Source organism: Trichomonascus vanleenenianus (genome assembly GCF_965637985.1).
Source record: "Trichomonascus vanleenenianus strain CLIB 3782 genome assembly, contig: TRVA0_016S, whole genome shotgun sequence".
NCBI lineage: Eukaryota > Fungi > Ascomycota > Dipodascomycetes > Dipodascales > Trichomonascaceae > Blastobotrys > Blastobotrys vanleenenianus.
Window position 1 is genome coordinate 141,891 of NW_027481871.1, and position 15,084 is coordinate 156,974.

Here is a 15,084-nt window from a genome sequence, read left to right on the forward strand (position 1 = left end):
AATGGACCATTCAACCATTCTACAACGCTTACAGTGCTTACAGTGCTTCGATGAGCGATTATCAGTTCTAGAATGCTTCATCATGCTTAAATGGGCCATTAATTCTAGAATGTTTCACCATGATGGTTCGATGCGCGATTGACATTTCCACATTTCATCACCATTTGACAATTCTTCAAGGCAGTGAATGGCAAAAAAAACATTTGTTATACTACATCAAACATCTAATTGCTTCCGCTGGTGTACTTGCTAATGTTCTCGGAGATGAAGTTCTTTGCATGGTTAGCGTGGACAAATAAAAATAGGTGGGAGGGGGTACTTACAGTGATCTTCTCGTCTCGGCTCTTGACGGCGTCAGACTTGTTGTTGATGTCGGTGTGCATGAACGTCTTCTCGGCATAGTCGACACCCTGGGAGATGTACTGGTCGTACTGACCCTGGGACTGCGACTGGCCCTGGGACTGGGAGTTGTTGTTCCTGTCACCATTGTTGGAATCGCCCTGCTGGTTGTTGTTGTTGTTGTTGTTCTGGTTCTGGTTCTGGTTCTGGTCCTGGTTCTGGTTGGAGAAGCTGGACATAGCGTCCTGGACGAACTCCTTCTCGGCGGCCTGCTTAATGAAATCCATTGTTTACTTGTGAATGTGTATGAAGAAAAGAAGAGATGGGAAATGCCACGTTATTTTATACGCGCCCCTGCCAACTCTAACGAATGAAACAGTGGCATCCCCTACGCTGCAGGTTCGCCAACTGTCAAAAACGCCTCGAAGCTAATCCGGGCCGGCCCGCCTGTAGGGGCTGTGCTGGCCTTTACCCGCATCTCGCGTATATTACCGGCCGCCATTAAGACAGTAAGGGGTGAATCCGGCCGTATTGTGTTGACTCAAGTCGGAGGTGTCGTACCTACAGCACGAGCTGAGTCTAGGACGGGAGCGGGATTCTGTTGCTACCACACCGAGTCAATGGAGAGTTTGGCACAGGAAGGGGCTCCGCCTTCTTTCTCATCCTCCCCCTCCTCCCCCTTGACCTGTATCCCGCCTGTAATTGCAATATGTGCTCTGTGCAATTAATGTATTCGGTGCGTCGTAGCGTGCCGACCGCGATCAACGTAGTGAAACACATGTTTCTCGACATATGCAAGATACAAGCATGTAATTACGTATGTGCGTGCCATAGCTAGCCCCAAAAAAAACGAGTCATTTTCTACAAACTACACATCGGCGTTCGCTTCGCCGCTCCGCGCGCGGCGGCCTTTGGCTGCGAAATGGGAACAAGACAAACTCGATCCCTGCATGTTTCACCCGGGCGAAATTTCGCTTTTTTTTTTCATTTTTCACTCTCCCCACACCTAGACCAGTGAAAGCTCCAGACCGACAACCAGCAAAAAAAAAAGAAGAAGAAGCGAGCTTCCCCTCTTTCCCTCCATTGATAGCTCCTCGGGGGGGAGGACATCGTTGTTTGGGGAATTTCGCATGGCACCTTCATGTAGGTGTATGCGGGGGGACAACATGGGGAAATATCTAGGGCAAGGAATATGGGCGATCCATGCCTATTCAGGTGCGCTGCATCCAAGGAGCTTAAAAATGTGCAGATTGAGATATGCCTGAATAAGCAAGCCAATCGCCAGGCTGGGCAAATACGATGCTGCACTGTCCCCATTGAGGGAATGCTTTTGTTAGAATGGCGTGCCAAAGAGATCTCTAAATATGGCCTTGAGAGCATTAAATTGACGAGAGGCTTTTTGAATTATCACTAGCGGAATACAGTGAGGATAAAAATAAAATAAAAATTCGGTTGTCAATGATGCGGCAATTGAGCGGGCACCTGGCGGCTGGATGCCCGTTTTGCCCGGTGTGGAACCACCAGCGATGGGGTCCAAGACGTGTGGCTCTCTCTGGTCTTTCCTTTATGTGTATAAACGGCGGTATATACCACTTTACGCGTGTAGTTCTTGTGTATATACTTTATATAAGGACATTCCCCAGTCCTGGAAACCAGATTTTTTTTAAAACTTTCTCCAAGCTCGCTCATTACAATTGCAATTCTCATTTTTGAACTCGCTTTTTTTTTTGAAAAAAGTAGAAGGGGCCCGCCTCACTAGATCGTCTCGAATTCCGGTGTCTGCTAAATTAATTCTTCACCGGGCTTGCCGATAGGCTTGATATTACATTATTATATTGCCGTGCATATCGCTCTGTAATAATTGCCCTCTTGACAGCCCACTCAGACGCTTGCCGCCCCACAGCTGTAGTATCGGAATAACGACAGCTTGCATAACTCATTCTTTTGATCAGGCCGCCTAACCCTGCAGACGCTGCTGATTTCTTTGAATCGAGGAATTTCGACCTTCACGTGGGTCGATTGACATAATAATCGACCAGGGGACAAGATTTCCAGCAGCCTGGCTCACCATTTCGTTAATCGCTACCGTTTTACGTTAGAGTCCGGTCAATTGTTACCGAGCCGTACGGGTCGTGGCTTTTTCATTGTGATCTGACATTTGACGACCTGTCGCCCTACATACCCGTCCTGCATTTTGCATCATTGCTCTCCCTCCAGTACATTCTTCAAATTCTGGGGATCGAGAAATAGCCAAAAACGCGAGATATTGGAGATAAAACGGTTGCACAGTTTTCGTGGTCGAGTGGAATATATATACCATTGACCAGAAGAGAGCAAACAGCATTTTGACGTTTTTATACCTTCTCAATTTTGTCGAATTCATTTTCCATCCCGCGTCCAGGGCCCCCCGCTTAATCTGCCACCGCCTAGGATGCTTACTATGTCGCAGCAGCCACACTCGCAACCTGTCCTGCGGACCTACCAAGATTTCCCGCAGCCGCAGGCGCAATCACAGCAACTGCACCATCCTCATCAGTATCACCAGCCCCATCACCATCTCCTGCACCACACCCATCAGAACTCATCATCATCGATGGCGGGAGTAGGCGGCTTCCTTCCTCCTCCCCAGGTCACTCAGGGGAACTCTCCACCACCGTCTTCGGCCTCCTCGGCGTCGCCCATATCGGCTGGAGTGCTTCATGCTGACACCCAGCTGTACTATCATATCGAGATAATGCAACAGCCCATCCAGGCAAGAGCTATGGGATGGGGGTCCAAAGGTAAGTCCATTATTATTTTTTTCCAAACCCCATTTTTGATCCATTATACTAACACCTGTCTTTCATTTGTATTAATAGCTGATTCACGTCGTCCAGTCGATCCTCCGCCTGTTATCAACCTCCACATCAAAAACACCTACAACGAGCTGGTGACCCACGAGATCACCAACAACTTCATACTCCACGCGAGCCTAAAAGAAGTCAACTCCGATGGATCGGACAAAATCGACTACGAGACGGGTCGCGAGATTCAAGTGACGAACCGTCTAACTGGTACCACTGTAGTCTCGCTGACCCACTTGAGGTCGCCGGCGCCTGGCAAGTTTTTCTTCCTGCTTCACGACCTCTCGATCCGGCAGGAGGGCAAGTACAAGCTTGTTTTCAACGTGTTTGAGGTTCTGGCCGACCAGGGCGTTATCAAACACCGCGCCTCGGTGCAGTCTAGCACTATCACCGTGTACTCGCCAAAGACCTTCCCTGGGCTGGAGACTTCCAGCGACCTTATTAAGGAGATCGCGAGCCAGGGCTGCCGCGTCCGAGTGCGAAAGGAGTCGACCTTCAAGCGTAAGAAACAGAGACACAATTCCACGCCTTCGCTGCCCCCACAGGTCGCGAACAGCCTGGTTTCAAACCTGGCATTGATGAATTATCACGAGAAACAGCAGTACCATCTCCAGGTTCAACAACAGAATGCGCTCCATCCCTCACAGCCACAACAGCAGCAGCAGCAGATGTATGGATCGGTACAATACTCTATTTATTCGGACCAACAGCAGCAGTCCAACTACGACCATTACCAACAACCACATACTACGTCGATGCACCAACAGCAGTCACATTCCTATTTTGAAGACTATCGCGGAGGGCTCTCCGCGAGTCAGTCGAATGGGTCCACTCCTGGCGCGTCTCAACCACAGCAGACATATAACGGATACTTCAAAGGTTATGAATCGCTTCTGGCAGCAGCAGGCGTCTCCAACCCTAGTATGGTGCCTCCAGGGCACCACTACACTTCCTCCACAAGCGATCCACACACGCTTCCTCCTACACCTTCCACGCTTTACGACAGAACTAACCCTCCAGCCTCATTGCGTAACCATCGGTCGCTTTCATACCCTAATAGCGCGTATCCGGGTTCGGCTGGCACCCACAGCTATAATATTCAGCCGAATGGCCGCTTACCAGTGATGTCTCCGCCGTCGCCGCGCTCACCACAGCCCAGCGCTGCACAATTCGACCCTAATAATAATGCTGCTGAAGAGGCGGGCGGCTTCCAGAGTGCTTCAGACCCGTACGCTCAGGTACAGCCGCCTTCAGCACTTCCTCCTGGCCAGACTAACCCTCCAACTGCTCCACCTACCGCCGTGCCTTCAGCTACGTCCACTCCTGTGTCTACGACTCCACAGCAAACCCATGCGGGCCAAATTCCACAGCAACCGCCCACACCACAGGACTCCATCAAGGACGAGCAGCGGAGGCCACAGCAAGATGCGAGCGAGCCGATTGGCTACTTCAATTGACCCCATTGAATATTTATTGTGTAATGTGAAATAATAATGAAAAATAAATAAAAATTAGCCCACCTCTACTTCAATTTGAGGTAAATTCTAGTTAATGTTACGACGTTTTATCAAGAACGCCCTCGTACACCTGGCTGACTTCAAACTCATAGCCAGAAACTGCATTCATGACTGTAACCCGCGTTCTTTCAGCAATTGAAACTAACCGTACTGCCTCAGTCTGCGTCAGTTTGGGCAAATCACTAGAATCATCCAATAGGTTTACAAATTCCCCATCCAGCTTCTGCAGGAACCGAATGATCTCTCTGCCAGGAATGGATTCACGGTCGTCCTCAGCAAGAAACCCTTGCAGGTACGTTGCAAATTCATCAGCAATGCGTAATAAATAGTATGTCTGGCCATAGAGCTCTTGGTTCGCGGCCAGCGATGTGATGGAATACCAAACGACGTCCACCAGTTTATCCAGATCAGCAATTAGCGGGCCAATATGCGGGTAGTACGATCCAGGTTCGGCATCCTGGGTTAATCTCCTAAAGTATTTCCGGCTCACCTCCAGCAGCTTGTCGTCTAGATACTGTCGGAACTTTTCCTGTTGTCGCTCTGATAAGGGCAATGTTGGGTGAGGCGTCGAAGGCACCCTTGGGGCGGGCGACATCACCGGCTCGTAATCCAAGTCATCTCCTTCGTCTTCCTCCCGGATGACCACCTCCTGTTTCATTGGCTCTGGCATTCTTGTACAAGAGATACAGAGAAATGGTACGCGGAATACATATGGTATGGGGAGAGAGCCGTCCGATGATGAATCGGCTCCCAACGCACTTCGACACCTTCACACAGAGATATGAGCATTTCAACTCGAGTCTCGATTCAATGGGGGATCGACCCCCCATCTGAGCCTACTGACACTCTGGTGATTACTTCGCCTGGCGAGCATTTTGTGGATATCCGGAAACTCAAAAGTGAGGGCGAGTTCCCGTATGATTGGGTGTTCTGCGGCCAGGTGATCCACGGCAAGAACAATAAGGTCCGCTTCACCCATGATATTGACTCAAGGGTGCTGCAGGGCCACAAGTCAGCTCAGGATATTGGCTACTCGACGCCATTGAATAACGGCGATGAGCTGGAGAATACTTATATGGAGAATGACAATGGGGAAAGCACTCCCGTGATTGAAATATGGAGGCCGCTCAACCCTAGCATCGCTCCAACCTATACTCCAACCTATACCAACCCTCTAGTAGATGGCTCAAATATAGCTGTCTGCGTCATGGCGACAATTGCAGGACAGGATTTGAAAAACGGTAAAGTGGTTCGTGTTGGCAATTGGATGCAGGGCATCCTGGAGACCTCCACGGGAAAGACGATAATGGAAAAGCTCTCCTTCATTAGAGCCTATTATAATGGCAGTGAATGGGTCAAGGTTATCGAATTTGGGGACAATGCCAGTGAGATTCCAGTCACGTTCGATGGCCTCGTTGTCGGTGACGAGGTTGATGTAAACTCGGTGAAATGGGGGGTCGTAGAGCAAGTCACCGACACCCAGTCCATAGCTGATCAGCTCAATTTTATCGCCTAATTACTCTACCAGTTCATCGTTGACACACATATGGATATAGGCGCTCCCTTTCCAACATTGCTAGGGAAGTTATAGGAATTATTTTTCCAACACATAATGTCAGCTAAGGTATAAGCATAACTTATTGATAGCCAAATTAGGAATTCGCATAACGTCAGAAAGTTAGAGACTCACATAGCCAAATTATGAATTCGCATAACGCCAGGAAGTTAGAGCTAGGGAAGTAAAAACAGCAGCCTCATGGTTAGATGATACAAAACGCTAGCCAATCGCACAGAGGGTCCGCCTGAAAATGCCGAATCTTTTCGCCCTGTGGACCAAACATTGTGGGAGAGTACCTGACCGAGTCTGGCCACCCAAAGTCCCTCCACACGGCATCAATCCACTGGCGCAGCATCTGCTTGCTCTGCTTGTCCATATCAGTAAGAGCCTGGCTGCCGAACGCCTTTACGTGGCTCGCCACTGCTTGCTTCGACTTGTCCTGTGCTTGCTCCTCAGCCATTCTCTCTCGCACAAGCTCGACTATGCTAGGAGTCTTAATAAACGACTTATCTTTTGGAGGCAGCGATGACTCTGGGGTTGCCTGGTTCACGCCAAAATGTGCTGATAGGGGCCGCGGGCTGGTCAATGCGCCCTCCATGACCTTTTGGATAACCGAGTCCCCTTCCGATATGTCGGAGATAATGTCCTTGACTAACTCGTAATACGATTCTAGCACTCGTGCGACGTTAGCTTTTGAAATATACCCAGTCTTGTCGAGATCAAACATTTTGTACGCAAGAAGCGGTCTCGACACAGTACCTCTGTTGCTGCCGTAGAGGATAATGTCAAATACGTCAATAAACTCTTCAAAGCAGATAACCCCGTCACCATCCTTGTCATACATGGCAGATATCTGCCGAGCTATTAGGGAATGAGGGCTCCTCGGGACGACTGCCTGCTGGAAAGTTTCGCGCGTAATTCCATACGGAAGAGCACTCGTCGACTTTGGTAGCGCAACATCAGCGTAGTTCTTGAACCTCACATGCATAACCTGAATGCCGCTGGCCGATATGGCCAGTCTGCTGGCCAGCTTGCACTCCAAGTCTCGCGGTAGAGTCTTTGAGAACTTCAATTCGGGCGCAGCTGCCAGGCTCGCTTCCGGCAAGTGCGATTTACGCACCCACCGGGGGCTCTTGACGAGCGGAATTGGGATTTTTATCTTAATTAGCAGGTGCTTGGGGTCGTGCCTTTGGGCGCTCTCGCACAGCTGGCACAGATCAACGTCAATGCACTCGGAGCAGTGATACCGCGTCCCGTGAATGGGGCTCCTGTCGCAATAGTTGCAGGTGACGCCGCGATGGATGTACCCGGTTCGTCTTGCCTGGTCTTCTGCAATGACGAACAGCAGGCTCAGGATCTCCTGGCTGTCGGGTTCATTAGACTGTTCAAGGACAACGCTGGCTCCGTGGGACTCCTCGTCCCGGTTGCGTTTCTCTGTCCACAAATTGTACCCGTATATACAGGCCCAAACAGCTCCTAGGATCTTCACTTATTAGCGCATCTCTCTTTGATTTGGGGGACTCACCGAAGCTTCTATCGTCCTCTTCGATAAACTCATCTGTCACCGGTTGATACGACAGCCTCTGCTGGAGTCTCATCACAGTCGGCGGGCCTGATTAATGTGTTGCGAACTAAATGGTTAATTCACATGGTTTATTTTGCTACGCTCTCAGGCTAGCCAGGGCCCTCTTTCGTGTGGAGCTTATTAGCTTGTGGACTTACTATTAGTTAATGCAGGCCATTGGGTGTCTATTGTTTGGAATTGACTGTTTTTCATTCTTTTTCGAGCGTGTATCCTCCATAATGAACACAAATTCTGATATTAAAGCTAATTAACACTCGTTAATTGAACGCGAATAACATGCCCGCACCTACCCCATAAGAATCAACTAGACAACCCCTTAAGAATCAACCAGTACAAAGTCTGGCATTGCTAGCCTAAAGCTGGTGGTGTATGAGAGGAGGGGGGTTTGGGGGGTCTCCCCCAACTACGGGGTCTGGGGCAGAGCCCCAGAAGACTACGAGCTGATAACCCCGGAGGAGGTTCCTGGGCCTGGGTAGATGGTGTTCTGGGCTATAGACGCAGCTAGTTGATGGTACGTACAGGACGATGACGCTTGTTTCCCCAACAAACTGCATTAACGCACACACTTATGTAAGACCGTTGACAGCTGCCAAATGAACTTCGTGTATAAAACACCACCGTAGGAGGAAATACCAGGCTAGAGAAACAATATATATCTTGTTCTACGTGTCTAAACAGCATTCTATATATATACAGCAGAATTCGTCAGGTTACAATGGGGGGTCCGAGCTGTGCGTTGTGTGCGGGATGGTACCCCTGCTTTTAATTGGGTCCAATGGGCCCCCTTAATTTTGGATAAAAAGTTTTTTTCTTCTTTCCAGCCCTTGCAGAGATAGCTATTAATCTATTGCTGTGGCTATCAGGATGTTTGGACGAGTGTTTGGCGCAGTCAAGTCGGCCTATACCAGGGCTGTGGAGGAGTTCGAAGAGGAGCAGAAAGAGATGCAACTGGAGAGAAAGCGCAAGCGATCGTCCAGCTCGCTAAATGATACGGTCGACCCGGCGACCGTGGCTGCGCAGACCATGAGCAAGAAGCGCAAGCCGGCGCCCAAGACGAGCGCGGAGTATGAGGAGATAGTCGAGCGGCTTGAGCGACGAATCCACGCGCTTGAGGCAGAGCTTGAGGAGAAGGACCGGATTATCTCTGATCTGACCAAGACAACAAGCCAGGACGAAACGGGTAACGACAATGACGAAGATAACGATAACGATAAAGATAACGATAACAATGATGGTGATGATAAGAAGACGGAGGCCACTCCGCCAAGGCTACTTAATGGCAGCAAGACCATATCCCTGGCTCCACCCGAGGAGCAGGATTTCGGCGAGTTGGAGCAATTGAGTCCCATCAAGCCGGAACAGGTCCAATCTCTCCTCGACGAGCCCTAACTACGCCATTATTTATTTGGGTCTTTCATAATGTTCTAATATAGTGTGGAGGGAAAAGGTATAATAATCGGGTAACAGCCACCCTCTGCGTAGCGGAGCCACGGGAGCTTTGGAGGGCTGGCCCTCCAACTTCCACTCCTTCAGCTTGCTATACTTAGGGCTTTGGAGAATGGGACCCTGTCTTTAGCCACCGATTGGGAAGCGGAATGTGTCACTGATAGACAGTGCGGAGATCACATAAATACGTCATATCAGAAGTCCCTTCCAAGCCTTCCCCCCAAGCCACCGCTCTTTGATAGCCACAGCTCTGTGGCTCTTACGCAGCTCTATGTAGCTACGCAGTTCCTCCAGTGGCATACACTGGGGCAATACGAGGTACCGGCAGTACTAATTAAAGTAAGTACCAAGTGGCAGTGGGTAAGGATCGGAGAAGCGGGTGACCCACGCGTTCCGGCCCGTCTTATCTACATAGATAATACTCACATGGTCATCGGTTAAGCCCCATAGGCTGCCGGTGACCAAACGCTATATAGCTCACAGGACACTGCATACGAGGCGGATATGTAAATAATAATAACTCCTTCTCCCTATTCCTTTGGATACTTATAACCCTTGGTTTAACTGACCCACTTTACCTTTCTTTCTTATATTTACATTATAGAGAAAATGGACCAGTTCGTGGGCAGGTGTCCGGCCGTCCAGGACGGCCTGCCATTGGTGAAATGGATCTACTACCTCAACGGGTCGTGTGTTTACGGCTCTCTGTCCGCTGTGTCGTGGGTCGCGGGCTACATTTCGTTCTTTGCATGGCTGGGAGCCCAGCTGCCCCAAGTCGTGGTTAACTACCAGAATAAATCGGTGGAAGGACTGTCATGGGGGTTCCTCGTCAACTGGTTTGCTGGAGACGCTACCAATTTTTTGGGATGCGTGCTTACGGGCCAGATGCTTTTCCAGACGATACTGGCCGCCTACTACTGTTGTATTGACATTGTGCTCGGGTCACAGTACATTTACTATTCGCGCCGGGACAGGGCGCGGCGGAAGGTCCAAGTCGCGCGGAAGCACTACCCTGCTTCGTACTCCGACGGCGGAGCACCTGACGCCGACGCCAAGACGGGACCCATTGAAATCCCCGCCGGGTCGCCAGGCGCCAGGACGAACCGGCTGAGCCCGCTCATTACCTCGTCTTTTCTTGCATCGTTTACTAAAGTGGACGGAGCGCCCCTTGGCATTCCGTCGTCGCCATCGCGGAACCCGAGCGCCGCACAGTCTGTGCTCTCGGCATTGGTTACCGCCGCACGGATTGCGGCGACTGCGGCTCCGCCGGTAACCGGGCCGGCGCCTTCCCGCATAGCCCTAATTGGGCGCGTCTTTGCATGGATCTGCACGTTTATGTACCTCACGTCGCGCATGCCGCAGATTGTCAAGAATTTCAGACGTCGGTCGACGTGGGGCACCTCTATGCTGCTGTTCTTCTCAGCGCTGTTGGGTAACGTTACTTATACAATCTCCATCCTGCTCTCTCCAGAGGCGCGGGGGCCCAGGAGTGTCGAGTTCCTGCACAACGAGCTGCCCTATTTGGTGGGGTCAGCCGGTACGGTGGTGTTTGACCTCACCATCTTCTGCCAGTATTTTTATTTCGGCAACGAGCGGACTCACTACGAGCCTGTGCAAACCACTACTCCCCCGAATAGTGATGAAGACGATGAGGTGCCGCATCATCAGTACCCCAACACATCTCTTATCCCTTCGCATGCCATGCCAATTGCTCATAAGCATTGTAAAGATACGACGCCATTATCGCTATCGATGCAGACAAATTACTTATCGCTATAGACTTATTTATTTTTGCATTGTAGAGTTTGATAACGCATGTGTTAATAACTTGTCTGATTTCATATTACCGGTAACTGTTGATAGATTTGCAAGTTATTGCTCTTTACAGAGTTACTGGTTTCCAGTGCCAGGACTTTCCTGTAATTTTGCCATGCAATTGGGGTAGAAATATTAATAAAGAAATCATAAAAAATACGTTATACCGGTACTGTAATATGGTGAGGGCATTTTATCTTAAGCAATATTTGTCTAATATACACATTTTCCGAGCTCAGTTCAGCGATATAAAGTGAATATGGTAAAGTTCAAAACAGTGTAAGGCCCTGGGAGTACCAAGATAATCAGCCAATCTCGTAATGACAATGTGGTCAGAGTAGCTTGGAATGATTTCATAACTCCGGCAAAGCTGAATACTGATAGTTCATTCCCCATTGAGGCACAATTTTTCAAGTTAATCATGATATTCCTTACCAGAGATACCTATCCCGATGACAGCATACAGCTTACCAAATAATTTAACAATTACGCTCGCACTTTTCAAAATTGTTATGGCATTAATTAGGACTGAAAATTTTTACTACGTAACTACTTGTACGATAGATGCATGATTCATAGCCACGAGCAATTAGAAGTAGCCAGCTTCAGGGTTACAAGTATGTACACCTAGAGAGAATATATTGTAAACAATACACACCCGCCGCTATGCCCAATTATGTACAGATCAGGATAATAATGTCGTTGTACCAGTACACCCCATATTCCTCATGCAAGCGCATGCATGCATAGTTTAAATTATACATGCAGTGTCCCTGCAGCGATAATGCACATTTTCATAGAAACGCGCACTCATGTATTTAATTAAAGCACGCTAACACGGGATATCTGAAGCGATAATGCACAATTGTTTCATAGATAACGCACGAAAATGCATGGCAAAAAGCTACAACACTCGCTGTTCCCGCGTTGTCTCCAACCGCGGTACTTGGACGAGCTCTCAGATGCTTAACTGCTGCCGATCGAACGAGAGACGGTGTTGCCATCTGGATATGGTCGTAGCTGATCGACCCCGGTGAGGATTGAACTCACGATCTCACGATTAACAGTCGTGCGCCTTAACCAGCTTGGCCACGGAGTCTTGTGCTGATCGGCCGATTCTCAAGTAATATAAAATGTAGAATACGCAAATCACGTGATTTTTGTCACGTGACAATCACGTGGATAATATTTTTATTAGCCTTTTTTATCTCAATTGCAGTATTTATAGATATTTGATGGTTTCGCTTCATAATATTGTGTACTAAAAGGCCCCAGGCAAACAAACACGTCTCATCTTCACCAGGTGGGCGTGTGATGTTATAATTTTGTAAATGAATGAAATTCGAACCCCATTATGAGTCCGATTTCGTTAGGAATGAATGAATTGCAAATAATAAAAAGAGAAAAGTGAGTACATGAGAGCTAGAAAGATGTTGTGACCTCCAGGGAAATATCCAATCCCAACGGCTGAAATGTGGTGCAACCGCGGTATATATTTTTATTACTGCCTAGACACTCAACAAATACTGCTACTATCAGGTACACTCTTTACTAAACTCGGGTGGGATCATTCCGTATCTACGAGATCAATTGCATTGAAACTGGACAGGCCGAAATATATGAAATGAATACACCTGCTCGTGTCAAACTGAACTATTTATATTTTCCTGAGTTCCAGTAGTAGTGTTATTTTTTTTTACATTACATCAGGATTTTGGACCCGATACGAATAGTCTAAACGAAGATGAGGAGCTAACATGATCATTTGCAATGTAGGAACGTCTCAAGGTTACTTGAGTGATACCATGCGATGCTGATAGTGTCAGCGATACTTCCCGAGGGGGTATTGTCAACGGTGCGCACCATAATGCACCCGTCACAAAAGTCAGTTGACATCAGCTCATCTCAGAGTATTATATGGGAAGTTGTAATGATGGTAACGTATTATTATGAGTATGATAAATTCTGATAATAAAAAAAATTTACATCACAATGGTAATTAAATAAAATATCTAAGTATTTGAATGCAAGATTAATGGAATGAAGTTAAAGCGAAGAAGGAATCTTAATTGTCGACTTCAGCTTTGAGGCATAAGCCTTCAAGATGAAAGGAATTGGAACCATAGCTGCGGCAACACAACCCAGGAGTGTACCACCCCATTGAACGCCAAGGTTATTGAAGAGCTGAAAACCAAAGAGAGGGAAACTTGCTGCAAACACTGCTCGGGTGAATGCGCTGGCGGCCATCGCGGAAGCTGATAACATCAGATACGACTCGACCAAATAGAGGATTGAATTCAGGAAAACTCCCATCAGGCCAAATCCAATAATCGCTCCTCCAATAGTTGGCACGATCCAATGAACCTTTTCTGGATAGGCGCCGGACCAGCAGAGCCAGAACAATCCAATTGGAAAGCAAAACGCCGGAAGGATCATGACATCCAGTCGAGCCTCCGGGACAGGCGCTTTGCCGTTGGTTTTTTTCGCCACGATTCGACCATACCGAGGCTCCATGGAGATTATATAAGCATTGACACAAAAGATTCCAATCAGTACGCCGATATATGGCAGCTCTGCAACACCTCCCTTCATGCCATAATTCTCTGCAAAAATAATGGGGAATGCTTCGAGGCAGAGGTAAAGAATGCCATAGACAAACGCAATGTAGATACTGATAAAGAACACAATTGGCTGGGTAACGAGCATGCGGAATGGCCTGGTGATTGTCGTGACCGCAATCTGGTTGATATCTACCTCGTTTCGCTCTGCCAGGGCGTGAATTGCCCAGTTCCCAGTCTCCTCTCTGAGCTTCCGTGCCTTGTCCACGAGGATTATAGGGTGATAGGACTCCTCGTAGAGAAATATGTCCAGAACAAGAGTGGCAGACGCCAAAATTCCGGTAAGATACATCGTCCATCGCCATCCGAGATAAGACTCGGCAATAAACCCACTGACGACTGGAGCCAAAATTGGGCCTGTGAACACCGCTGAGAGGTACACAGCCAGCGCAGTACCACGGAGTTTATTAGGGAACATGTCGGTAAATGCACCGCCGACGACTGCGAAAGGCGCAGATCCAATTAGCCCCGCAAAGAATCGACACAAAACGAGGGTCTGAAAGTCTTTAGCCGCTGCAGAGCCAAATGTAAATACAGCCAACCCGAAATTGGAGAGAAGAGTGGGCCCTTTTCTGCCAAAGTACTCGCTAGTGGAACCCCACAAAACCGGCCCCGCAGCGAAGCCTAGGATATACAGCGACAGTCCAAGCAGTGCGACGATCCTTGAAACACCGAATTCCTCCATAATTCCCGGTACAGCGGGAGCATATGCCGCTGAACCCCATGCAATTACCATGGTCGTCAGAGCTAGGGGGGCCGCACCCTTGATCTTGCGTTTTATGGGCCAATTGAGGGGATTAGTAGGGTCATCTGGGCCGTCGAAATCAACGGAGTAGGCAGTCGAGTGGCCAATGTGAGGAGGAATGGGCTTTCCTGCGCCCAGTGTGAGGAACTCTGTTCTAACGCGGCTCCGGGTTCTAACACTGGATCTTCCTGTAAAGATTTGGGCCAGGGGGTTCGTGATTTCATCGTCCTCGTATGGGACGGTATCTACAGCTGTAATACCGGTGTTGTAGGGTCTCGGGGCCTCCTCTGACGAGGCGTCCTTGACCTCTGAGAGATCACTATGGTTCGACATTTCCACAGCGCAGAAAAAAAGCTCAGCTTCTCAACTGATGGATGCTCTGTAATATATTAGATTGCTACAACTAAATACGTCTTTATTACAAATGCAGGAAAGAAAAATGCTCCTATTAATAATGTCGGAGTCCATCGGTGGTCAGAGTGGTCTTTTACCAGCGTAATGTCAATCAAGTTGGGGGGTGTGCTGAGGAACCGAGGCCCGGTCTCCACCGACCCACCGACAGCGTGCGACGAACCAAAAAACTCGACGTGATCACTTTTGGCGGTAGTTTACATGATG

At 48.7% G+C, this 15,084-nt stretch overlaps 8 protein-coding genes and 2 non-coding genes across 10 annotated transcripts; 4 read left to right on the forward strand and 6 right to left on the reverse strand.

Annotated features, from left to right (window-relative positions):
* Positions 1 to 224: 224 nt before the first annotated feature.
* TRVA0_016S01332 (uncharacterized protein) lies at positions 225 to 626 on the reverse strand (the record flags this gene model as incomplete). Its single annotated transcript, XM_076684509.1, has 2 exons — positions 225 to 272; positions 324 to 626. The coding sequence occupies 2 exons, from the start codon at positions 624 to 626 to the stop codon at positions 225 to 227; spliced, it is 351 nt and encodes a 116-aa protein (XP_076541253.1).
* A 2,144-nt stretch (positions 627 to 2,770) lies between these two features.
* On the forward strand, positions 2,771 to 4,639 carry TRVA0_016S01354 (velvet factor family protein; the record flags this gene model as incomplete). The annotated part of the gene is made up of 2 exons (XM_076684510.1): positions 2,771 to 3,119; positions 3,198 to 4,639. The coding sequence occupies 2 exons, from the start codon at positions 2,771 to 2,773 to the stop codon at positions 4,637 to 4,639; spliced, it is 1,791 nt and encodes a 596-aa protein (XP_076541254.1).
* Positions 4,640 to 4,736: 97 nt separating this feature from the next.
* On the reverse strand, positions 4,737 to 5,369 carry TFB6 (TFIIH complex subunit TFB6; the record flags this gene model as incomplete). The annotated part of the gene is made up of 1 exon (XM_076684511.1): positions 4,737 to 5,369. One exon carries the CDS (start codon positions 5,367 to 5,369, stop codon positions 4,737 to 4,739), a length of 633 nt encoding a protein of 210 aa, XP_076541255.1.
* A 111-nt stretch (positions 5,370 to 5,480) lies between these two features.
* HRI1 (Hri1p) lies at positions 5,481 to 6,215 on the forward strand (the record flags this gene model as incomplete). Its single annotated transcript, XM_076684512.1, has 1 exon — positions 5,481 to 6,215. One exon carries the CDS (start codon positions 5,481 to 5,483, stop codon positions 6,213 to 6,215), a length of 735 nt encoding a protein of 244 aa, XP_076541256.1.
* A 244-nt stretch (positions 6,216 to 6,459) lies between these two features.
* On the reverse strand, positions 6,460 to 8,034 carry TRVA0_016S01420 (uncharacterized protein; the record flags this gene model as incomplete). Its single annotated transcript, XM_076684513.1, has 4 exons — positions 6,460 to 7,740; positions 7,783 to 7,790; positions 7,823 to 7,888; positions 7,980 to 8,034. The coding sequence occupies 4 exons, from the start codon at positions 8,032 to 8,034 to the stop codon at positions 6,460 to 6,462; spliced, it is 1,410 nt and encodes a 469-aa protein (XP_076541257.1).
* A 672-nt stretch (positions 8,035 to 8,706) lies between these two features.
* Positions 8,707 to 9,231, forward strand: TRVA0_016S01442 (uncharacterized protein; the record flags this gene model as incomplete). Its single annotated transcript, XM_076684514.1, has 1 exon — positions 8,707 to 9,231. The coding sequence occupies one exon, from the start codon at positions 8,707 to 8,709 to the stop codon at positions 9,229 to 9,231; it is 525 nt and encodes a 174-aa protein (XP_076541258.1).
* A 666-nt stretch (positions 9,232 to 9,897) lies between these two features.
* On the forward strand, positions 9,898 to 11,067 carry TRVA0_016S01464 (PQ-loop repeat-containing protein; the record flags this gene model as incomplete). The annotated part of the gene is made up of 1 exon (XM_076684515.1): positions 9,898 to 11,067. One exon carries the CDS (start codon positions 9,898 to 9,900, stop codon positions 11,065 to 11,067), a length of 1,170 nt encoding a protein of 389 aa, XP_076541259.1.
* Positions 11,068 to 12,007: 940 nt separating this feature from the next.
* TRVA0_016S01475 lies at positions 12,008 to 12,126 on the reverse strand. Its single transcript, XR_013062088.1, has one exon. It is a non-coding gene; the product is annotated as a ribosomal RNA (ribosomal RNA).
* Positions 12,127 to 12,128: 2 nt separating this feature from the next.
* Positions 12,129 to 12,202, reverse strand: tRNA-Asn(GTT). Its single transcript has one exon. It is a non-coding gene; the product is annotated as a tRNA-Asn (tRNA).
* Positions 12,203 to 13,149: 947 nt separating this feature from the next.
* Positions 13,150 to 14,799, reverse strand: TPO1 (MFS transporter; the record flags this gene model as incomplete). Its single annotated transcript, XM_076684516.1, has 1 exon — positions 13,150 to 14,799. One exon carries the CDS (start codon positions 14,797 to 14,799, stop codon positions 13,150 to 13,152), a length of 1,650 nt encoding a protein of 549 aa, XP_076541260.1.
* Positions 14,800 to 15,084: the final 285 nt, after the last annotated feature.